This window comes from Manihot esculenta, chromosome 14 (assembly GCF_001659605.2).
Source record: "Manihot esculenta cultivar AM560-2 chromosome 14, M.esculenta_v8, whole genome shotgun sequence".
Taxonomy (NCBI): domain Eukaryota; kingdom Viridiplantae; phylum Streptophyta; class Magnoliopsida; order Malpighiales; family Euphorbiaceae; genus Manihot; species Manihot esculenta.
Genome location: NC_035174.2, coordinates 6,440,808 through 6,465,137, shown reverse-complemented (window position 1 = coordinate 6,465,137; position 24,330 = coordinate 6,440,808). Strand labels below are relative to the sequence as shown.

The following is a 24,330-nucleotide window of genomic DNA, read 5'->3' as shown; positions in this document are numbered from 1 at the left end:
CCAGGAAGAGGAAAAGATTTATCAAATGGCGCCGTCTGTGGGAACGAAGGGGACCTTTTCGTCACCGGAGTTCCTAAATCCACCCATTGAGATCCACATGGAGGTATGAAAGCTTATACGAAAAAGAAAGCTGGAGATTTACAGTAACCCAGCTGAAAAAGAAAGACCCAGCTGGTTTAAGAATATCTTGACAGTCTCTTAATCTTCATTTCCCTACCCTCGTTGTTTATTTTAACATTTATTGAATTTTATTACTACTAACTTTTTCTTTGAGATCTGATGAGGTGAAACTTCAGATCGAAATGCTTGTCTCTGAATGTAGATTTTAATATTTTCTGTAAAAGGAAAAAAGAATGAGAAGTATATATATATATTTGTTGAAATTGTGAGGTCGGCTGTAAAATTTCAAGTTAGCAAGTTAGAGATAAAATTAATAAATGAAAAATAGACAAGGTCGGACTAACATTTCAGGTCGGATAGGACATGAGGTCAGAGGATACACGATTCATAGCCATCCAACTCTGTTGCAGAGCAACGCCCCTCAAGTATCAGAGCAACCTGGAGATAATAGGAAATAATCAAATATCCAGGCAAGGTGGATAAGCTCCGACGCGGTATGCCGTCCAGCTCAAAGACAAGGTGACGATCCAATGTCGCGTCTAGTCATGGGTGTCACCGGCGAAGCCCGAAGCCGTACGTTGTAACAGCAGAGAAAGCTCGATCATCTTAAGGATGGGGAAGACAACTGTGGGAGGTCGCGGGATCCCTTGCGATGCCTTCAACTTCGTATGCGCCGGCGGCAGAAAGGAACGCCTGTGAAGCACAAAGGTTTTATTACGGCCGATTTTTTCTTTGAAGCCTGGTGAATATTTTCTATAAAAGGAAAAAAGGGTGAGTAATTTATGTATTTGTTGAAATTCTGAGATCGGCCGTGTATATATATATATAAAAGAAGGAAAAAGAAAAGAAGAAGGCGAGAGAAAGAGAAGAGGAGCCCGTAAGAAAAAAGGAGGTCGGAGCCGTGTTTGAAATCGGGCTCACATTCCAGGTCGGATGGCTGGGCTGTCTTGAAGATTCGAATTAACAAGTCAGCCGAATTGAGTGAATTTGGAGAAATAGATTGGTCGGTCAGTTGGAGTAGCAGGACTGAAAGGAGCTCGACAAATACGTTGAGGTCGGAGCCAGGCTTCGGACCCGTGCTCGAGATTAGATTTGTGATCGAGGTCGGAACTCGGTGTGTCGTCTAACGTGAAGATGAGGTCGGTAGGGTTAAGAGGTCGGCAATCCTTCTACCTCTGATTAAACAGATCTGATTCAGTACCAGAACGCTTGATCAAGGCATCAAGCTCTCTCTTCTCCTCTTCCCCCGCTGCCGCCGCCGGCACAGACTAAACCTCCTGCTGAATTGTTATCCGGCCACTCCCAAGATGAGATTCACAATGGCAATTCATCTCTTGCTTACAATCAAACCCTAGATCAAAACAGGCAATCATCACTTTCCCAAGCAAGATCTCCCAACCCAGATCGACTTTCAACCATTTCAAAAGGATCCGGCTCCAAGACATCCAATGTCAGGTATTGAGAATGTCTAAGGAACCCCGCGGCCAGCATCGGCGGCAATGCTTTTGACGGCTGTGGTGAGTTCGTGCCTGGGGGAGAAGAAGGCACAATCGAAGCTTTAAAAGATGCGGCTCCTGACTGCCACCGTAACTTCCACCGGAACGAGGTGGATGGGGAGACTCAATTTGGTCCGAGTTCGCGAAGAAATCCGCTCGTCCTTCAAATGCCACCACCACCACCATGTGTTTTATCCAAGAAAAGGTTTAGGACCAAACTCACTCAAGAGCAGAAGGATAAAATGATGGAGTTCGCAGAGAGGATCAGGTGGAGGCTCAGTAAGCCGGAAGAGAGGTGGAGCAGAATTAATGAGAAAATGAACCTGCAATAAGCGTGCCGATTGATGATTGAAATAAGGAGGAAGCAACACGAGTTGAAAACTCTCAGACTGCATTTACTTTGATGCCCTGACAAGCGGCAACTCGACAATGGCTTGATTGATGTAATAACCATCAAGAAAAGAAATTGGTAAGGTGCTGTGGAACCCACACGCACAGATGGAGGCACGTTACGAGATTTTGTTTGTGTTGAAAATGCCAAATTGCACAGCAATGCTGTACCGCATGCAATAAATATCTTTCATTTGAGGATGGGACCCATCCCCTGCCAAAAATCCATGAATGGCCCCCTGGAAGTTTGGACACTCCATATTCATTCATATGCCTTCTTGCTTCAGCTGCTTCATTCCATTCCCCAACAACAACATGAACGTTTGCTAAGTGGATGTGCCGGCCACCATGATCGGGGTCCAATTCAATTAGGAATTTCCCTATCTGCTTATCTAATTCTGTATTTCCATGAATCTGACAGGCATTTAGTAGTGCTCCCTATATGACAGCATTTGGTTTTACTGGCATTCGCTCAATCAGATCTGTTGCTCTCTTCAGCCAACCTGCTCGACCGAGTAAATCAACCATGCATCCATAGTGCTCTACCGTCGGGTCCAAGCTACGAAACTTCTCCATGCTATGAAACTTCTCCATGCTGTCAAATAGTGATTTTTCCTATGCAGAATTGGTTGATGATTGAAATAAGGTACATATAACTTGCCATGTGTCATTAGCATAATTGCTGTCGGAGAAATTTACAAGCCCTTAATTACTTATCTTAAATACAAATGATCTCATAGATTATTCGAAGGCATGCTTCACATGCAAATAGTAAGACTAAATTTAATCAAAATATACCTCTATGAGTTTAGATATCCTGATAATTGCTTATATTTCATATATATTGAAAAATCCTGGAGAAATTTACACATGCAAAAATATTGTTCATTGCATCTCTAAAATTGCATGAGTTAATACTTGCATGTATCTGAAAAATGAAACTAAGTGACATGTGCGACATATTATTGATTGATGAATATCATTGAATTAACAACGAGCATCCTCGTTATATGTGCTCTGTGTAAGTTTTTATTTTGCAGAAAAATCCTGAATCTCTCAGAAGACCCTGAGACATAGAGACCTCAGAGGTACAAGGCTGGCGAATCTCAAAAGATCTCTCAAAACAAAAAACAACCGGCGGGGCCCCGAGGTCACCCCGGAACAAAAACAGCCAGGATCCCGTAAGATCTCCTGGGGCAAAAACAACCGGCGGGGCCCCGAGGTCACTCCGGAACAAAAACAGCCAGGATCCCGTAAGATCTCCTGGGGCAAAAACAATCGGCGGGGCCCCGAGGTCACCCCTGAACAAAAACAGCCAGGATCCCGTAAGATCTCCTGGAGCAAAAACAACCGGCGAGGCCCCGAGGTCATCCCGGAAAAAAGCAAAGAAGACCGAGATCCCCTAGAACTCCCGGGAAAACAAAACAAAAAACAGCCGGCGGGCCCCGAGGTCACCCTGGAACAAAAACGGCCAGGATCCCGTAAGATCTCCTGAAGCAAAAACAGCCGGCGGGGCCCCGAGGTCACCCCGGAAAAAAGCAAAGAAGACCAGGATCCCCTAGAACTCCCGGGAAAACAAAACAAAAAACAGCCGGCGGGCCCCGAGGTCACCCCGAAAAAAAGCAAAGAAGACCGGGATCCCCTAGAACTCCCGGGAAAACAAAACAAAAAACAACCGGCGGGGCCCCGAGGTCACCCCGAAACAAAAACGGCCAGGATCCCGTAAGATCTCCTGGAGCAAAAACAGCCGGCGGGATCCCGAGGTCACCCCAGAAAAAAGCAAAGAAGACCGGGATCCCCTAGAACTCCCGGAAAAACAAAGAAGACTGGGATCCCCTAGAACTCCCAGAAAAAAAAAAACAAAACAAAACAAAAACGATTGATGAAGATCTTAATAACCTCCCGGAGCAAAAATTCCCAATATCATGTGCCGGGACAACTCATAAAATACAGTTCCGATCTCATGAGAAAGATGAATCCTAAGCTACCAATAAAGAATCAGACTCCGACCTCCCAAAAAAGCGCGGAGCATAATAGCCAAGAGCGCCACAGCATCACGCCGACCTCAAAAAATGAGCTCGGAATGGCGAAAAAGTTCGGCCAAGGACCATCATATGAGGCACCGACCTTGAGAAAGCCTAAGCAAAGAACCAAGGACCGAGTCCCCAGCTCGGATAAAATTGCAACATGAAACACTCAGACAGAAGGAAGCTGAGTGTAGAGGGAACAACAGAGAACAGAGCTCGAACCAGTTTGCCACAAACAGACATTTAGCAAAAATAAACCAAGAAGGGGGAAAACGACAAAGGCCAAACTCCCCCTCCCAGTGTAGCACACAGACTAAGTTGCACCGACTGACAAAGGATCACCCCAAGAGGGACCAGACATCCGAGCTCACAAATAAAATAGCGGAGTGAAATCGCCTAAACAGAAGCCGTGCAAGTACAAATGAAATATAGAGATTTACTCCCTCAATATTCATGTAATAAACATTGAGGAAATAAAGGGGCAACCCGAGGAAAATCTAATGGCACGAAGCAGATAAAACCTCAGCTCCAGTCCCTGTCAAAACAGAGCTCACGGGTACGATTAGTCTAATTCGGGAAGAGTAAGCCAAGAGCTCAGCCAGCTAAACAAACTTTAGTTATGATCAGCGAATACTTCATTCATGATAAGGAAACAACAGCTCGAGAAACCTCATTGAGGCAGAAGACCTCACTGAGGCAGAAGACCTCACTGAGGAAGAAGGCCGGCGAAGATCTCAAAGATCTCCCGGAGCAAAAACGGCCGGGATCCCCAAGATCGTCTGGTGCCACAAGCAAAAACAACTCATAAGAACATAGTTCCGATCTCACATAAAAGATTGGGGCACGGGATCATAAATGAAAAGCTAAACTCCGACCTCCCAAAGGACCTCGAGTCACCAGGTAGAGAGACTTTGATCTCACACAACAGCCAAAAGTATCAAAGCACCATGCCGATCTCAAGAAAACGAGCGCAGTACTGGTAAACCCAATAGGCAGACCGAATTAAGGCAAGGCGATTCCTAAGCAAACTGCATACCAAAATACAAAGCCAAACAGAGAATCAGGGGCAATTATAAGAGGCACCGACCTCGAGAATTGACCACTCACACCAAACCAACTCAGCTGACCTAGAGAAAGGTCCAGGCAACAAAGAGCCCGCAAAACGCTCGAGAGAAGATAACCCATAAATACTCAAGGGTAAAAAACATACACGAGAGTCCAACGCTCAGACAAAAATAATAAAAAGGCAAGAAAGGGATACTTTCAACAAGAGCAGTTCTCAGACCACACGGTCATGAATAGAGTTTAAAGATTTATCCCTTCACCAGTCATGGAATAACTACTGAGGAGATAAAGGGGCAATTGATGATCGCTGAATTTCTTCACCCCGGTCTAAAAGGCCAGGCCCATGAAAACAGTCCATGATCCGAAGGCTTCAATGTTCCCTTTGAGAGTCAGGTCCAGCCCGCTCAGTCACAGGGCCGAACTCCGCCTAGACTCCTCAGTCAAGCCGGCCCAAACCTCTCGGCCCAGTAATCAGGCCCTCACCAGGCTCAACTTCAGCCCTACCATTAAACCCAGCCCGGAAAGGGGAAAATGACCAAGATGCCCCGCTGGTAGGTCCTTCCGCATGCGTATCAGAGGAGAATTAATGGCCGTTACGCATGGAGCAGGCGCCTGACACATCCGTACATACGGAGCTAGGCGGCAGAAGACAGCTAGCATTGTGGCAGAGAGACAGATATATATATCACGGTAGAGGCCACGCAGAGGGGGGTTCTCTCTTCTTCTTCCTTCTCCTTCCTGGATACCATTTTTATTCTTTCTGCAACTCTTGCCTGAATATACTACTCTGAGCCATAAAATCTGACTTGAGCGTTGGAGGGCCTCCACCGGGGCACCCCCGGTAGGCCCCTGACCATTCTTTCTTATTTTACAGGTCCCTTCACCAGATAGAACATGGAGAGACCCATCAGAGAACCCAGCAAGAAGGGACCCAGAAAAAAACTAGATCTATCATGGACCAGGAAGAGGAAAAGATTTATCAAAGTCTAAATATTTATTTCATGATATTAAAAATTAGGAGTTTAACTTGACATAAGAAGGGACCAGTTGCTCACTTATTGTTTTCCATTTAAAACAAGACCATAACTTAAATTGCCCAGTACATTTCATAAATACCGTAAGCATACAGAGAGGTACAATTTATTCATTAAAATTTGGTAATACTTAATTAATAGAGTGACTTTTTATAAAATAAAATAGATAAATTTTAAATATAAATAAACTAATAAATTTTTAAAAAATTCAGACATTTAATAATAACTATTGCAAAATTTAATTATATTTAAATGAGAATTTCAACAACCATTCAAGGGAATATATTGTTCTATTATGAAGCACTCTTCTCATTAGCTAATTGAATATTAACAAAAATTACTATTATTATTATTATGTACTTTTTACTTATTTTTTAAAACATATATCATTCTTAATTAATTTTGAGACTTTTCAAATTTTAGATTCAACCTCAATTTAAAAACTAAATTAAATTTTCGGACGACAATTTTTGTCAAAATAGTAGGCTGACCCTGGAATTCTAAAGAGAGGCTTTTTTTTTCTCCCTTTTTTCTTTTAGAATTCTCTTTCTTTCCTTAATCTCTTCGTCTTCATCATCTCTGTTTCTACTCCCACCTCTTGTTTCAGTGTGTGACTGCAGAAATTTTCAATTCTGTATATTTGTTTTACACTCTATTTTCCCACTACTTACAATCAAATTCTCTATACAAAAAAAATATTTGTGTCAAAAAGAAAAAGTTTGTTTCAGTCTGTGACTGCATTATAAAAGAATCAAATATTTCTGGAGAAGGGTATTATTATATTTATAATTATGAGCGAGGTAGAAGGTGAAGCAGAGAACATCTGGGAGATTGTCACATTTTTGCTTTATAGTACAGTTGGAATGTTTTGAATGACACCCTTGTTTTAGTACATAATCTTTTGTATGAAAAAAAAAAGTTTATTTATTCCTTGAAGACTTGAATGTGAGCATTTTTTTCAAATCATGCAAAAATGGAGAAATATTTTCAAAAACATGCAGGATCCGAAAATATTTTCGGATTCTGTGTGTCAACGGAGAGTGTTCGACAGTCATACTGCCGAACACTCTTGTTCGACACCCACCTTAATGCATCATATTGCTCCCGTGGCCGCCAAGAACGATTCCCGTGGCCCCCAGCCTGGCGTAAAGAATTGTTCGCCACTTTAAGTGGCGAACAATTCTGCTGCGTGGCATGTTCGCCATCTAAGGTGGCGAACATGCATAGAAAACAAGCCTCGTCAGAGATTCCTAACGAGGCGTGACCAGGAAAGTGTTCGCCACTTTTCCTGTGGTATCACATGCATGCATGAATGTGATACCACAGGAATTTGTTCGGCAGCAATGTTGCCGAATAAATTCGTGTGAAAATAAAATTTATAAAATAAATATATATTTAAAAAATTATAAAAATTAATAAAATTTTATACTAAATTAAAATATATTTATTGATATTAATTAAAATATATTAATATAAAATTTATTTTTTATGCTTAAAATTATATATTTTTTAATCATTAATAAATTAATAACTCATTTTTAATTTTATTATAAAAATAATATTTAATAATATTATTATTATAATAATTAAATTTAAATTATCTAATAAATTTATATATTTTAAAATTAAAATATTTTATAAATTTAAATAGTGTACCAAAAATTTATTTATTATTAAAATATTATATATTTTTTTTTATTTTTAAAAAATTAAAATTTATTATAACGTTAAAAATATAATATTATATTTTTTGAAAATATTTAATATATTTTATTTTTTTTATTTTAAAATTATTTTAATAAAGTAATTATATTTTTTTATTTTAAATAATTATTTTATTTTGAAATTATTTTAATAGCATAAGCTCTTCGGCACTGTGCTGAAGAGCTGATGCAGGGGCATGCATGTGGCCCTGCATGCACGCAGGAGCATGCATGTGGCCCTGCATGAATGTTGGTGGCAGTGTACAGCCTGTGAGTCTAGTTCGAACTAGAACTCACTCCCGCCTATAAATTATCCCACCAATCATCCTCCAATCCCACCAATCATCTTCCAATCGCCGATCATTCCTACTAATCACTCTATCCCTCTATTCATCACTCACATTTTTTATCTCTATAAATTATCCCACTAATCACCCCAATCAACAATCACTCCTACTAATCACTCATATTAATCACTTTATCCCTCTATACATCACTTCCATTTCCGGTTTCTTTATAAATTACCACATCCATTACTTCATAAATTACTCAAAATTTACATTGTATCTCACAAAAATTTTATTTCTACTCTTATCGATTCGAATACAAAAGAAGAAACACATGTAAGTTTTAAATATTTTATATTCTAAATTTTTATTTTTTTTATGTATACAGTAAATGGTGGTAAAATTATTTATTATTTATTATTTTTTACAGAGAAATGACACTTCCTGCGTATGTTAATATTCATTGGGATGGTAATATTATAAATAGTTGTAATGATTACGATTATGATGGAGGTTTTTCAAAAATTATTCAATTGGGTAAACGAATAAGTTTTAATCAATTGGTCGGTCAAATTACTCGTACAATTGGATTATCCGAAAATAATGAATTTATTATATTTTTTTATATTTAATTAAAAAATTAAATTTCATTACATATTACAAATTATTTAAAAAAACTTAAACATAAAATAAAATTACTACTAATCAATTTATATACTATTATAATATACAAATTAAAATAAATAATAATATCAAAAAAATTAAAAACGAAATACACGGATGAAATAATTTAAGAATTTAAATTATTATATTCTTTAAAAATTAATTTTAATACAAATAAATGTAACGGATTAATTTTAAAAAATTCATTTCATTAGAATAAAAAAAAATAATTTTAGAATAATACAAAAGTTTATTATTTTTTAATTATATTTCTTTTCAAAATATTAAATTTCATATGATATTGCAAATATTTACAAAAACTTCAATATAAAATATAATTAATTCTCATTAATTTATATATTGTTATAATATTTGAATTTAAAATATTATATTCTTTTTAAAAAAAATTTAAACTATCATTTAAAAAATTTCTTCACACATTACTTTACAAATATTTAAAGATATAAATTATTTTTATTTAACTTTATTGCAATCTTTAATATATTTTACAGATAAATTATCATAAAAATATAATTAAATAATTTTTTTAATTAAATCATTGATGGACGGTTAACATTTTTTTAAATAATTAATTATTTATTCCCTTAAATTAAAATACTAATTATTTAATTTTTAAAAATTTTAAACTTCATTTAATAATATTTTTAAATTTATAAAAATTACATAAAAAATTATATTAACAATACTATTTATTCTGAAATATCTTATATTTTTAAATTTTAAATTTGATATATCTTAATATTTTCTATTTCAAAAAGAATATATCTTAATATTTTAATTTATTATTTCATTTTCATATATATATATATATATATATATATATATATATATTAAAATTTTAAAAAAAAATTAGAAAAACCTGATGAACGGTGTGTTGAAGAAGATGTGATGATCTATGCCAAAGCGAAGAGCTAGAGGAGGAGAAGCCGGAGATGGAGAAGTGAAGAGCCGGAGGAGGAGAAGTGAAGTGCCGGAGAAGGAGAAGTGAACAGCCGGAGAAGGAGAACCAGTGCTGAAGAGGAAGAATGAAAGCTCAAAAGAAAGAGAGGGTGGGAGAGGAAGAATAAAAGCCAACGTCTCCCCTGTGCATGCAGGCCCGCGTGGCTCTGCATGCAACAGAAAAGTGTTCCTCAGTCAACGCTCGTCAGGGATTCCTGACGGGGATTAGTTTTCTGTGCATGTTCGCCATCCAAGGTGGCGAACATGCCATTTGCATAACTTTTGTTCGCCACTTTAAGTGGCGAACAATTTTTTCTGCCAACTTAGCAGCCACGGGAGCAGTGTTGCGCTGTTCCCGTGGCCCGGACGAGCTTGTTCGGCACTCATAGTGCCGAACAAGCTCACCAAAGCAGAGTTCGACACCCATAGTGTCGAACTCTCCCTTGTTCGACACCATGGGTGTCGAACAATGACTGCCGAACACTCTCCGTTGACACACAGAATCCGAAAATATTTTCGGATCCTTGTTTTTGAAAATATTTCTCCATTTTTGCATGATTTGAAAAAATGCTCCTTGAATGTGGTAGCTGAGACATACATTACACACAATACAAGTCCGGACCTCATGGACAGATGCATCTAGTCCTTGCTCATTTATTTGCATTAGTAATCTGCCAAAGCTTAATCAGATGAAAGAAGCTTTTCAGCTACTGCATATTATATATCTATGGCAAATTAAGAGTGCACAATGACATGGTTCAGCCTTCTTCACTTGCATGCCATGCTTCTTTTCTCAGAATCAAATATTCAACTAAGGTAACAAATGATCTGGGTTGAGAAATGCTACTCAGAAATTACATTTAAGAGTGGTCCATTTCACCCATTGTCTCATTAAATTAGATTCAACAAATTAAATTCTAAATCAAAGTGCATTAACTTAATGCTGCTGAAACCATTTCAAATTCATGTCATTGTCAGAATTAATCCCAGATAAAATGAATTTGATCTGTATATTTTACTTGAGTATATTGGTAAAGCAAGTTGTTCACATCCAACAAGATGGTATCAAATTCGTGATACCTTGTTCCTTTCTGGAACCTCAACCAAATGCAATAGGAAGAGGACCAGCCCAGGTTGGCGCAACAGCGCAGCAGCAGTTGGCTTAACCATGCCCTCTTTGCAGAACAAAGTACTACTGTGGCAGCATGCCCTCTGCCAAGGACTACCAAATCTAATCAATTGCACAAAATTTTAGCATGGTGAATAATTTGCCACTAGCAATTTCCAGTACGAATGCTTAAACGATTTAAGTTAAGCAGGGGAGGGATGGAGGTCAGCTATAAGTAATTTGGTCTATGAATTTTTAAACAAGTAACAAACCGGTAAAGTTATGACCAACAAAATTGTATCCCAACATTCAGTAGGTTAAGTGTTTAATCAATCCCTGAAACACCTGAAAGGGTATAAACTATCCTGCTGAGAAATACAGAGCACAGGAAAAAAGAAAAAGGCGACCCAGCATACCATTGTTTTCTGCAGTGAATTATTTCAGCTGCCACTGGGGTTGCTAACAAGTTTATACTTGAACTTCTGGTAAATGCTTGACTTTTATCAGAACGCATTTATATAAGTTATATTTCCCATTCCAATAAAGAATACAATCTGGGAGCCCTTTGAATATTCAAACTAAGACCCACTTGGAAGCTTTTTCTTTTGTAGTTTCTTATCTCTAATGCCATCATAGAGAAGTTCGTATGCATAATATGTTATATGACTTTTCTTCAACAAGTCTTCCAAGACTATCTTAGGTGCTGCAATAGCCTTTTTATCAGCCTCAAAGATAGTGTCCACAGCCTCGGGGACAATCCCATTGTGCACGATAAGACGAATAATACCAACTGCTTCATGAACTCTGTGCTGCACACTAAGACAGTTTATTACCCGTCCAAATGTTGTCAGTGACGGAATGAACCCTTTCTTAATCTTTTCCAGGAGAAAATTATATCCAGAATCAACATTTCCCATTTTACAGAAGCCATCAATCATGACACGAAAACTATAACTGTCTGGGGCACAGCCTTTATCCCGCATCTCATGAAAAAGCTTTTCTGCCATATGCATATCTAGCTTTTCAGAGAAGGCATTGATCATGATATTGTAGGTCACTACAGTGTGACACACATTATATTGTTGTTCCATTTTTCTAAAGAGTTGGTAGGCTCCATCCAAATCTCCATTATTGGAAAAACCACTTATCACTGTGCCAAAACTAACAGTATCTAGGGCCATTCCCTTGTTTCTTATTTCTTCCAGCAAGTCCAGAGCCTCATTCACCTTCCGAGCTTTACACAGGTTCTCTACAAGTATATTATATGTGATTATGTTGGGCACACATCCTTTTTCCATCATCATTTTGAACGTTTCCATTACATCTTCAGATTTCCCAGCCTTGCAGAGGCCATTCAATACAGAATTATATGTGATCACATCAGGAGTGATACCATGGATCAACATGCTGTTTAGAATCTCAATTGCATTGTCCAACTTCAATTGTTTACAGTAACCATCAATCAAAGTATTGAATGTGAAAATGTCTGGGTTATACCCTTTGCCAATGGCATCATTCATTAGATTATTGGCATCAGAGACAAAACCCATCTTGCACAAACCATTTATAACTATATTATAACTCCATATATCTGGGCTGCTACCTTTTTCTGACATGTCATTCATTAGCTGCAATGCTTCCAAAATAAGTCCATGCTGAGATAACCCTTTAATAAGTGTGTTATATAGACCAATGCTACACTTTATTCCTTTCCCTAATACCTCGTTGAAAAGAGCCAGCGCACGGTCTATGTCGCCGTCCTGGCATAACCCATTAATTAGTGAGCCATATGTGAACTCATCAGGCACAAATCCTTTGAAAATAGCATCATTCATAATCTTGTCAGCTTCTTGTGTCATGCCCATTTTGCAAAATCCATCAATTATAGTATTGTAAGTGAAGCCATCAGGCTCCAATCCCTTGTTCACCATTTTATGCAGATAGTTCACAGCTTCTACAACCTTGGAGTTCTTACATAATCCACAGATTAATGTGTTGTATGTCACAACATCAGGACTTAGCCCTTCCCTAGTCACACTATCAAACAAACTGATAGCCCCATCAAGTGCACCTTTTCTGCAAAGCCCTTGGATGAAGATATTAAGTGTAAACAAATTCGGGCATGCTCCCTTCTTGAGCACCTTATTGAGCAGTTTTTCACTTTCTTGGACATGCCCCTTCCGACAAAGAATATTTATAAGCTTATTGAATGTAGCAATATCAGGAAAGATACCCATACTAAGCATCATATTAAACAATTCATATGCCTCAACTTGATAGTCTTCTTCGTAGAACCCACTAATTGCGGTACAATATGCAACTGCATTAAGCTCACACCCTTGAAAAGGCATGTTGTTAAGAAGCCGTAAAGCTGCATGAGGCCTTTTTGTCCTACAAAATGACTTTATCCTTATGGTGAAAGTATAAACATCAGAAACAATTCCTTTATCCTTCATCCTTAAATACAGTTTATGGGCTTGCTTGAAATACCCATACTCAACTAATATGTTCATGGCTGTATTATAAGATAAAACTGACGGCTCACAGTTATAGAAGTCCATCCTCTCAAACACATCAACAGCTTCTTGAACCTTCCCTTCCCTTCCATAGTTTCTCATGGCTACAATATACACTCCTTCCAACAAACTATTATCAACATTTGCCCTCATCTCCATGAGCACATTCTCCATAGCCTCAAACTCACCATGAAACCCAAGCTTTTCAATTATGCACTTATAAGTTAACAACGTGTGCTTGAAACCATCTTTCTTAACAGAATTGAAAATCGCAAGTGCTTTGAGGGGATCCTTTTGGTACTTTAGGACAGCAGCTACATGTTTAGGAAGCAAAGCAGGAGTCATCCCAAAATTTATAAAAATCTAATTGATTTATACATCAAAATCGCTTCCCAAGTTGATTTTAAGACCAACCATGTTTTTTTCCCGGCTTCAAGCTTCATTTACCCTAAAAATAACCAATAAAACACAATCATTTTGAATAACTAACAATTTACCAAGGTTAACCCCATTATGCCTTCAAAATAAAACAAAAGGAAGCCTGACCTCCACAACTTTCCCGGTAGCCAAGCAGTGAAACAAAACCAATAACTAAAAGTAATCGTGAAACGATTAGAAAATATATCTATTGTCGGAAATAAATTACCCGTAATGTGAAAAAAGCGACGGGACAGCTATTCATGCATAAGGCCAGAGTTGCCTGAACGGTGCCGTTGGAGGTAGAGTGATGCAGTCCGTTAGGGTTTTGGATGGAGGTTTAATGGTTTATCAGATGGGGAAGAGCATCACTTTTTGCAGTGAGAACGAAGCTACGGTCCCATGTGAGGACGAAGGTAGAACTAATGGCGGGGGTTTGAGGATTTCTGCGTGAAGAGATTCAGAAAGAAGACGTGACATTCCTTATAAACCTTAGCGCCTTTTATAATGATCAACCGAGAAGATTCAACCGGCGCAGTGGAGGTGGCCGAGTTGGTCTAAGGCGCCAGATTAAGGTTCTGGTCCGAAAGGGCGTGGGTTCAAATCCCACTCTCCACAATTTTTTTTCCACACCTTTTCCTGGAATTTCTTTTTCCAATTTACATTATTACTATTATTATTTCTTCAATTTTAAAAAAATTTTTAAACTATTTTTATTTTTCCTTTTGCCAATAAAATAATTATTTCATCCATTTTTATCGTTAAAAAGATGATAAAAAATTAAATTATCTATAGCAGAAAACTAGATTATTTATTTTTTTTATTCTTCTTATTTTTACATAAAAAAATAAAAACTATTTTATTGATGAAAATAAAAAATAAAGACATTTTAATATATTTTAAAAAATATTAAAATTAATTTGTTAATAATATCACCATCTAGAAATTAAATAATGAGAGTTTATGAAGATAAAATTGAATTTTAAAATTTTTATCTCTTATCCTTTATCTATTTTTAATAAAAAAATGACGGAAAGATTATTTTATAAACAGAAAGAAAATATAAAAATATTTTAATAAATTTTTAAAAATATAAGAGTCGACTTATTAATAATAATAAAATTCAGAGACTAAATATTAAAATCATCAATTTTTATTATTATATTACTGTTTATATTCAATTTTGAATAAATGAGAAATATAGAATATTATAAGTTTTTCCTTTGCGAAGGTTAAAAATAGGTTATAACTTTTAATAATTCTATCATATTGTTTTAATAAGTATATCATAAACTGTAAAATTAAATTAATTGTACATTACTATTAGCTCCATCAACTGATTAATCTCGTGAATGTCTTTCTTATATTTTATTTATTATTTTATTTTATTATAATTTTCTCAACCATTTGATTTTTATATTTAGACTTATCTTTAAAAAATTAAGATATAACTATTAAAATTTCTAAAATTTATATTATCCCTATTCTTTTCAGTAATAAAGAATTTCAATTGAAAAAAAAAAAAATACTCATCACTATTACAAAGAAACCTAAAATGGTAGTATTTTTTGAAGTAGTTTATTTGCGTTTTGAATCTATATTTCTAAGAGTTATGGATCGCATTGCATCAAACGGCAACATACAATGGCAACATACAATTTGAAAGCGATAACTTTTTTTCGGTTTTTTTTTCTAAAAAAAAATGTGTAAGTTCAATAGTTACATGCTATGCTTCTGTTGTTTTTTTGGTTTTTGTGGAGGGGTTAGTGAGGATGGCCAAGTTGTGTGATCATTAAATATTGCTTCCCTTATGTTGATTGCTTGTCATTAGCTGTTAAAAAGGCTAGTGGAATAGACACCAGAAAGTGAGTTTACTTTAAATATGGTCGCTCCACAGCTATGATATAATGAAAATATTGTGCCATTGATTTGTTCCCTTTAATAGTTTTTGGTGTTGCGTCTCTATGGCTGAGCTGTAGACTTCTGCATTTGTGTTTGCTTGATTGGAGTATTTCTTGCTTTTTGAAGCTGGAAGGTAGGCTTGCTGTGGTGCTGTTGCATTGCATTTTCTTTGCTCTTCCACTCTCTCTTCCGTCTATTACCGATATCGTAGGAGCAAAATAGTGTTGCCGGTAGGTGGTGGATTGTTCGCTTTTGCTAAAATAAGGCTTTTCAGAATATTCTGAGTTTGGACTAGACTCTATGGGTTGACCGTCTTGTGAGCTTCAAATAGCGTTATTTAATCAGTCACAGAAGAATATACTTAGTATGCTTTCACATTTGGATTGCGCACCGAATGAGTCATATGTTTTTACGAATTAAAAAAGAAAAGAGAGATAGAAGCAGGGATGAGGCACCACCTGTCCAAGAAATACCTTTTCGTAGGAAGCAACCCACAGCATGGAAGCTGAGGTGGCGGGTTCCTATTGGATAGATCGCAATCTAACAAAAATGAATTTGTACTCTGAACACATCGAAAAGATCTTAACCACTTTCTCTCTCCCGCCGTGCGCTTCACCTTTTGTACTTTCTTCTTCCTAAGATTCTGCCAATCATAATCTCATAATTCTCTCTCTCTCTCTCTCTCTGTGTGCTGCAAATTCATTGATGATTTTGATCTAATTGGCCTCTCTACATCTTCGATTACTTCGCCTGTAAGAGTTCCTTCATCTTTGATGATGATCGTTTGATTTTAGATTGGTTGATTCAATCTTTCGGTGCTAATTACAGTGTTAAGTGTTTCATTGCATTAACTTCCCCCTTTGTAATTTTAATTTTGACATTTATACGCGACTTTGCTGTCGATTTCTTTGACCTTTCAATGGATGGAATTCTATTTGATTTTATCAGTAGGATTGGTTTTATGAGGCTGGCCTTCGTTCATGTAAAACTGAAGAGCTTTCATTGAGTATTCTACAGGTTTTTCAATTCACTATGGTTTTCTTGATTATTTATTCCTGCAAATATAGGTTAAGGTATCCGTGATCATTTCAGTGATTACTGATTTGTCATTTCTATTGATTGCATTTGATTTTAAGTTGATCACACAACTCTTCCCATCAGAAACTCTTGGCAGGTCACCCAAATTTCGAATTTGGATTTTGAATGTTTCCTAGTATTATTGTTTGTGTCTATTATACGTTTCATGTATCTATAAAGAAGATGAATATTTGAAAAAGAAATAACAAACAGAAGACCTAAAATGTGCCTTTCAGGTGCAGCATGGCGACTAAAGGGAACTCAGGAGACCATAAAACTAGGAGTTCAGTGTCAATTTTCATTGTAGTTGGATTATGCGGTTTCTTCTACATTTTGGGTGCATGGCAGCGAAGTGGCTTTGGAAAGGGTGATAGCATAGCTCTTGAGATCACCAAACAGACACACTGCAGCATTCTCAACAATTTGAATTATCAGACAAGTGGTGATGCAGGAATAGTTGATGGTTCTGGAGCTGAAGTGAAGGAGATTAAGCCATGTGATGACAAGTATATTGACTACACACCTTGCCACGAGCAAATGAGGGCAATGACATTTCCTCGAGAGAATATGATCTATAGGGAACGACATTGTCCCCCTGAAAAGGAGAAGCTTCAGTGCCTTATTCCAGCGCCCAAAGGATATGCAAACCCATTTCCATGGCCAAAGAGTCGTGACTATGTACCCTATGCAAATGCTCCTTACAAGAGCTTGACCATTGAGAAGGCTGTTCAGAATTGGATACAATATGAGGGTAATGTATTTAGGTTCCCAGGTGGTGGAACCCAGTTTCCTCATGGGGCTGATGCATATATCAATCAACTTGCATCTGTGATCCCTATGGACAATGGGATGATTAGAACTGCATTAGATACTGGATGTGGAGTAAGTAATTATATGAGGCTCTTATTTTCCTTTAAGGTTCTCTACTCTTCTTCTCTGCATTGTTCTAATACACCCAAACTCTTCCCTCTGTTTCTGGGTTATTATGCTCGTCTCTTTGTTAATCAGCATGGAATGTTTGTTTAGTTTTTGTACTGTTTTGTATTTGATTTGAAGAAAGGCTTGATCGTGCTTAGGTTGCAAGTTGGGGTGCATACCTTTTCAAAAAGAATGTTATAGCCATGTCGTTTGCTCCAAGAGACTCTCATGAAGCACAAGTTCAATTTGCGTTGGAAAGAGGTGTTCCAGCTGTTATTGGTGTACTTGGAACTATCAAGCTGCCTTATCCTTCTAGAGCTTTTGACATGGCTCACTGTTCTCGTTGCCTGATACCATGGGGTTTCAATGGTGAGAAAAGATTTTTTGGGTTTTCATTGTTTAGCATAAGATAGTCTTAAGAAAGGCATGGGTGGCCAAGAAGCATAACACAAAATATCTGCTTGTTGGTTTATTATTCAGTTATATGTGCCAGTCAAGTCACAAGTGTAATACGAAATAATCTCTATATTGGCCTTTGTTAATGCTGCGCGTTCAGTAATAGAGGTTAGTTTTACCTCATCAAGCCTAAGATAACTCAAAAGAATATAGTGCCAGCACTAAAATAAATAATGTATGGTAAGAAAATTCGTGATAAATGATTTTTCAACTTCTATAATGAAGTAAAAGGTCTTCAAAATTAAGTTGGTTCCTTTTCTTTCATTTGAATACTTGGAAATGAATCATCAGTAACATCATGATGGGACTTGTTTCTTCAGATGGAATGTATATGATGGAAGTTGATCGTGTTCTTAGACCTGGTGGTTATTGGGTGCTTTCTGGTCCTCCCATCAATTGGAGGAATAATTACGAATCATGGCAGCGTCCTAAAGAGGAGCTTGAGGAGGAGCAAAGGAAGATAGAAGAAGTTGCCAAACTTCTTTGCTGGGAAAAGAAACATGAGATGGGTGAAATAGCCATCTGGCAAAAAAGAATAAATTATGATTCTTGCCTTGAGCTAGACCCTCAGCCTACTATGTGCCAATCCACAAACACAGATGATGTGTGGTACGCCATGTGGTGAACTTCTCCTGATTTTAGCCGTTTGTTTGAATATTTACTGGCTAAGTAATCAACTGACATGCATTTTTTTCCCTTCTGGAATAAAGATGCCTACTGATCTTGAAATCTAACTCTGTTATGTATTAGTGGAAGTTTTGCCTGTCACTTCTAATTAAAGCAACACAGGAACTTATAGAATGAGCTGACCCATGTGCCGTGGTTATTTATCTCCTTGGATTCATTCCTCCTTTTTTTTGGCTTTTTAAGTTTAGCAAAGAAAGGGTAAAATCAGAGAATATCATGTTTCCAGAACCTGGGATCTAAAATTGTTTGGAATTTTATCAGAACAAAGCTGCTTGTTGCTAACAGGTCTTATGTTTGTTTTTCAAAGAATTTGGGAAGTTTGCATGCTCATGTAAGAACTCACTTTGATATCATTAGTGGAAGTTTTGCCTGTCACTTCTAATTAAAGCAACACAGGAACTTATAGAATGAGCTGACCCATGTGCCGTGGTTATTTATCTCCTTGGATTCATTCCTCCTTTTTTTTGGCTTTTTAAGTTTAGCAAAGAAAGGGGAAAATCAGAGAATATCATGTTTCCAGAACCTGGGATCTAAAATTGTTTGGAATTTTATCAGAACAAAGCTGCTTGTTGCTAACAGGTCTTATGTTTGTTTTGCAAAGAATTTGGGAAGTTTGCATGCTCATGTAAGAACTCACTTTGATATCATTAGAATGACAGCATTAAAATCATCTTCTGATGATTTGTAGGTACAAGAAAATGGAAGCATGTGTAACTCCCTATCTTAAGACCAATGAGCCGAATGAAGTTGCTGGTGCTCCATGGCAGCCATTTCAAGAAAGACTTAATGCCATTCCTTTCAGAATATCTAGTGATTCTATTCCTGGAGTGTCTGTTGAGACATACCTGGAGGACACCCGTCTTTGGAAAAAGCATGTCAATGCTTATAAGAGAATAAACAAAATCCTCGACTCAGGGAGGTACCGCAATATCATGGATATGAATGCTGGTATGGGAGGTTTTGCTGCAGCCCTTGAATCTCCAAAATTGTGGGTTATGAATGTTATGCCTACAGTAGCTGAAAAAGACACCTTGGGTGTTATATACGAGCGCGGTTTAATTGGCATATATCATGATTGGTAACTTCTGGAAGATCTCCCTCTCTCTCTCTCCCCCCCTTCCCCTTGTGTGTGTATTGTCTCTTTGATTTTCATTTCTCAGCTAATGCTCTTCTATGGGCAGTGAGATTGTTGCAGCCATAGGCTTTGCTGACCTTGATGAGAATTTTCACATTGTATGTCATATAACGTATTTCTTAAGATCTGTACTCAAATCTAGGCTTCTGTACCAATCCTTTTAGGAGCTTCTGTTGGCTATGACCAATCACTTTTTTTCTGGTTCTGAACCAATGATTCAGCAATTTGCAAACATGTGTCAACTGTCATGAAAGCATCCAATCTTGTTAGTTGTTACCCAAAACGAAGTTTTCACAAGGCAGAACTTTGATGTTTTTCTAGAAATTAGAATCCTTTGAGTTCATATTTTCAGTAGTTTTAAGCATACTTTGTAGGAGTGGTGTCCTTTTGAAGGCCAATATACATGGGATGCAGTTTATGTTAAAGAATTTGTTCCAGTTCCTATGCAACTTTTTGAGGATCATTTCTGTTATTGTTATGCTTTTATTTAATTTTTCTATACTTCACCAGGTGTGAAGCCTTCTCCACATACCCAAGGACATATGACCTTATTCATGCAAATGGTTTGTTCAGCTTGTATAAGGATAAGTAAGTCTATGTTAATATTACGTCCTACACTATTCTAATAGAACTTCTTGGCCTGATTGAAAGAAATGATGATTTATTTGTAGTGTTGATCCTTAATTGACTTGCAAGGCACTTGATTCACCATTCAATATTCAATTTAATCCTCAACTTACCAGTATAAAATTAGCGTAATTGGTCATGACCTAGATTTTCAAATGACATTGATATTGTTTCAGATTTGCCTTGGAGCAGAGCTCATTCAGTTCTAGTAATAGCCTTTCGCTTGTAAGCCTGCAACTAGAAAGTACCTTAAGAATTTATTGCATTTATATTTTGCAATACAGATGCAACATGGAAGACATTCTTATTGAGTTGGATCGAATATTAAGACCTGAAGGAGCGGTCATACTCCGTGATCAAATGGAGGTGCTGATCAAGGTGAAGAGAATTGTTGGAGGAATGAGATGGAATACAAAAATGGTGGACCATGAGGATGGTCCACTTGTCACAGAAAAGGTCTTGTTTGCTGTGAAACAATATTGGGTTGCTGGAGAACACAATAGTACTTCCTCACAGTAAACACGAAAGACAGTGCTAGAACTGCATTGCGATATCATGGGAATTGCTACTTTTTATGATTCGGAACAAACAAATTAACTTCATCACTTACGGGCCACCCTGCCACAAGCACAGCAACAGAATGCGGCTTCTGCAAGTATTTACCGTTTATTGTTTATCAGCTTCTGTTCTTTTAGGCAGATACATGATACAGATAGGTAATTCTTAGTTGCAAATTAAGCCTCATGATCTTACAGTTTCTTTCCCATGATATTTTGTTCTTTTGTGTTTAAGCTTTAGTTCGAGGGGCCTAGTGGAGTTCATTGTTGGCTTCTCTACTTCCTGTTGCAGTTTGTATAGAAATTTTGAGGTTTTTTCTGATATTAATTTGTCTTATTTATCCAAATCGCATGGCATTATTTTTTCTTGGATAGCATCAAGAAGACTTCCTGATTTCTAAGATTGGCCTGAAACATATGTTGCCTACCTTTCCTGATGATTTACACGGTTTAAATTCAATGCTGTTTACATTCCCTTATGATGTGGAAATCATAAAGATAGTTTATTATGGACATCCCAAAGCTATCTTTATTACATTAGTAAAATATGAGAGAAGGGTGACCCATCATTAATCAAGCACCAAGCTTATAGGACCACATACCGATCTATGCTGCATGCTTGCATCTCTCAAAAATCTACTTCTGTGGAAATTGCTTCTCAAAAGCCATCCTCTCTCTTTTGTCTTTACCCCTTCCCTCAAATTCAAACTATTTTATATCAGTTTCGACCGTATCTCCTACCTTTTAAGCTTGTCGGGGCTTTAACGCTGCCAGAAACTCCCAAGTCATTCAAACTTTCCTTAATATAGTTTCTTCCTTTCTCCCTCCACAAGTTCCTCAAGCATCAAATTTCTGTCTTTTTTGTTTTTCTCTCTTGGTAGTCAACTCTGCCTCCACTCTCCAGCCATTTTGGAGCTATGGATGGCGAAAGCAAGAGTACAGATCTTCCTGATCTTCGAGATGCCTCATTTGCTTATCTTACTGCAGTACAGCAGAACTATGTACTTAAGCTAACAGAGACAGCTGAGTTTCCTACTCCTGACATAATCTCAACTCAAGAGACTTCCATTCAGAAAAACTCGGAGAAAACTAAGCCTGGAGAAGGTGAAATCACTGTCTTTGGGGCTGAGGAATACTTCAACATGAAACTTGATGATGAAAGTGCAGGAAACACAGATGCTAATGGAGGGAAGTATCCGCATGAGAAAATAGAGAACGGGGATGAACTTCACCTTTCGAGGCCAAAAAGCAGGTTAGGGACTTCAAGTGTCAATTCTGATCAATCAAGCTGGAATAGCCAAACTGCTTTATTAACAAATTCTCTGAGAACATCATCTCATAGCAGGAAGAAGAGAGTGAATGGAAGATGGTTCTTTCCTGGGTTTGCCTGCAATGGATCTTGTTTCCATGGGAAATCTGTTTATTTAGATAAAAGTATTCCTCATGGTGATCTTCAAGTTGCCGGAGACCCTATCATGCTAGAGGGAGCAAAACAGTCTCGATCAAGGCTTCCAGTGAAAGATGAGTTTCGCAGGCCAAGTTTAGAAAAGACGAGCACTGGCTCCAACGGAGAAGACTGTTTAGTATTATCAACTGTGAACTCTGCGGTGCAAAACCTGGTAGTTAAAGGACAGAAGCAGAAGAGCCTAGAAGAAGATCCACGAAAATCACTGGACGTGTTTGGCTCCCATATGGTAAAGAGGGAAGATATAGTATCAAATTTAGAAAGGAAGCTCTCTGTTCTAACTTGGGATGCCATTCCATTTCCGAAGGCACGAAATCTGCCTACAACTTCTGCGAGTAGTCAAGTGTATGAAGAAGCAGAAAGTGATGCAAGTTCAGACCTGTTCGAGATAGAGAACATATCCTGCAGTACACAGCCACCGTTCAGGAAACAAACTTCTGATGGCTTGTCCGGCTGCATGACACCCCCAAGCCGGTATGAGCCAAGCGAGACCAGCATTGAGTGGAGTGTTGTCACAGCCAGTGCTGCTGATTTCTCTGCTGTTTCAGATTACCATGAAAAGAAACCTGCAGAAATTAGCATAAAATCTGCTGGTTTAACATCATCGCCAAGGACCCGTCGCCCAAAGAGCCTATTGGGGTGCACGAATGAAAAAGCAATAGAAGTTGCTGAATCTGCATACAAAAGAAATGAGAAGACTAAGCCTCACTTGCATCACCAAACCTCCATGCCAGTGACAAGGAAGTTACCTGCTGATTCTAAGGTGAAAGATTTTGCTTTCCCTTGATTACCAAGAATTAGTCCTCCATGTACTTTTTACTGCGGTGTACATGTGGTAGGGCATGTGTAAGGGGAAGTGATTCTGGGAAGAGAGACATAGTTGAAAGTTTTCCGGGTGAAATTTACAGCTAATATTAATGTTCATTATCCTGAACATGAGATAAAAAATTTATCCCTAGTAGGTGATTGTTATGTTTCCAACTAAGAAGTACCAATTTCTCTCTACAAATGGATCAAAGCTTTTTTTATCAGCGTATTACATGTCTTTCAAAGGCAGAACAGCCCAGAAACTTGGAAAGTTTTTGGGTGGGGGAAGTGAATTTCTCTTTCAGTACACAGTGAAACAAGAAATTGTAACATGTACACAGCATCCACAACAAATTTTAGTGTTTATTGGCGCCTAGCTTTCTTATGATTGCAAACGACTGTGCTTGTTTGGCATTGAGCTCTAGAGGCTAAAAGTACAAAAGAAGTATACTTTTAGATGCATTGAAAAAAAAATGTTATTATATAATCTATTCATCGTATTAAACTAAATCTTATTCGCACCGGGTAAAAATATTTACAGCAAGTTATGTCAATTTGATTTCTAAATTAATTTTTAATACTCCCTAACTAATATATTTAAGGAAATATATCAGCAAACAATAAAAAGTAGAAGTAAAAGTACAAACTAATGGGTTATATCAGCAAAATCCATTCAGATTTGTCATCCTATTACTCCATTAAAACCCAAATATTAATTTGAGAAAAGAGAAGTAACCGACCCTTTTCAATATAGCCAAGAAAATAGATTTAAACTGAAAAGAATCTGTAAAATATTAAATAGTAGAGTCAGCTGCAGCCATGTGAAGGATGTGATGAGAAAGGAATGTTAGGAAATGAAAGCAGATATGCCATTAATGCACAGCAAACAGAGAGGTTGCCCATCACAATCAAT

At 37.4% G+C, this 24,330-nt stretch overlaps 3 protein-coding genes, 1 non-coding gene and 1 pseudogene across 6 annotated transcripts; 4 read left to right on the top strand and 1 right to left on the bottom strand.

The window, feature by feature from the left end:
• Positions 1-772: 772 nt before the first annotated feature.
• Positions 773-2,756, top strand: LOC110606835 (annotated as a pseudogene).
• An 8,329-nt stretch (positions 2,757-11,085) lies between these two features.
• On the bottom strand, positions 11,086-14,262 carry LOC110630930 (putative pentatricopeptide repeat-containing protein At1g74580). Its single transcript, XM_021778580.2, has 2 exons — positions 14,016-14,262; positions 11,086-13,817 (listed from the first exon to the last, which is right to left on the bottom strand). The coding sequence occupies exon 2, from the start codon at positions 13,712-13,714 to the stop codon at positions 11,432-11,434; it is 2,283 nt and encodes a 760-aa protein (XP_021634272.1). The 5' UTR covers positions 13,715-13,817; positions 14,016-14,262; the 3' UTR covers positions 11,086-11,431.
• A 61-nt stretch (positions 14,263-14,323) lies between these two features.
• Positions 14,324-14,404, top strand: TRNAL-AAG. The gene has a single exon. It is a non-coding gene; the product is annotated as a tRNA-Leu (tRNA).
• A 1,696-nt stretch (positions 14,405-16,100) lies between these two features.
• On the top strand, positions 16,101-21,492 carry LOC110600020 (probable methyltransferase PMT2). Of its 3 annotated transcripts, none has more exons than XM_021736701.2 (7): positions 16,101-16,440; positions 17,002-17,647; positions 17,842-18,052; positions 18,460-18,748; positions 19,515-19,904; positions 20,472-20,549; positions 20,873-21,492. In XM_021736701.2, exons 2-7 carry the CDS (start codon positions 17,009-17,011, stop codon positions 21,105-21,107), a joined length of 1,842 nt encoding a protein of 613 aa, XP_021592393.1. In that variant the 5' UTR covers positions 16,101-16,440; positions 17,002-17,008; the 3' UTR covers positions 21,108-21,492. The 3 variants fall into 3 exon arrangements, with proteins under 3 accessions (XP_021592393.1, XP_043806700.1, XP_043806699.1); XM_043950765.1 differs by lacking the exon at positions 16,101-16,440 and adding an exon at positions 16,447-16,705; XM_043950764.1 differs by lacking the exon at positions 16,101-16,440 and adding an exon at positions 16,712-16,862.
• Positions 21,493-21,630: 138 nt separating this feature from the next.
• On the top strand, positions 21,631-23,771 carry LOC110600021 (protein PHYTOCHROME KINASE SUBSTRATE 1). Its single transcript, XM_021736703.2, has one exon. The coding sequence runs from the start codon at positions 22,063-22,065 to the stop codon at positions 23,395-23,397; it is 1,335 nt and encodes a 444-aa protein (XP_021592395.1). The 5' UTR covers positions 21,631-22,062; the 3' UTR covers positions 23,398-23,771.
• Positions 23,772-24,330: the final 559 nt, after the last annotated feature.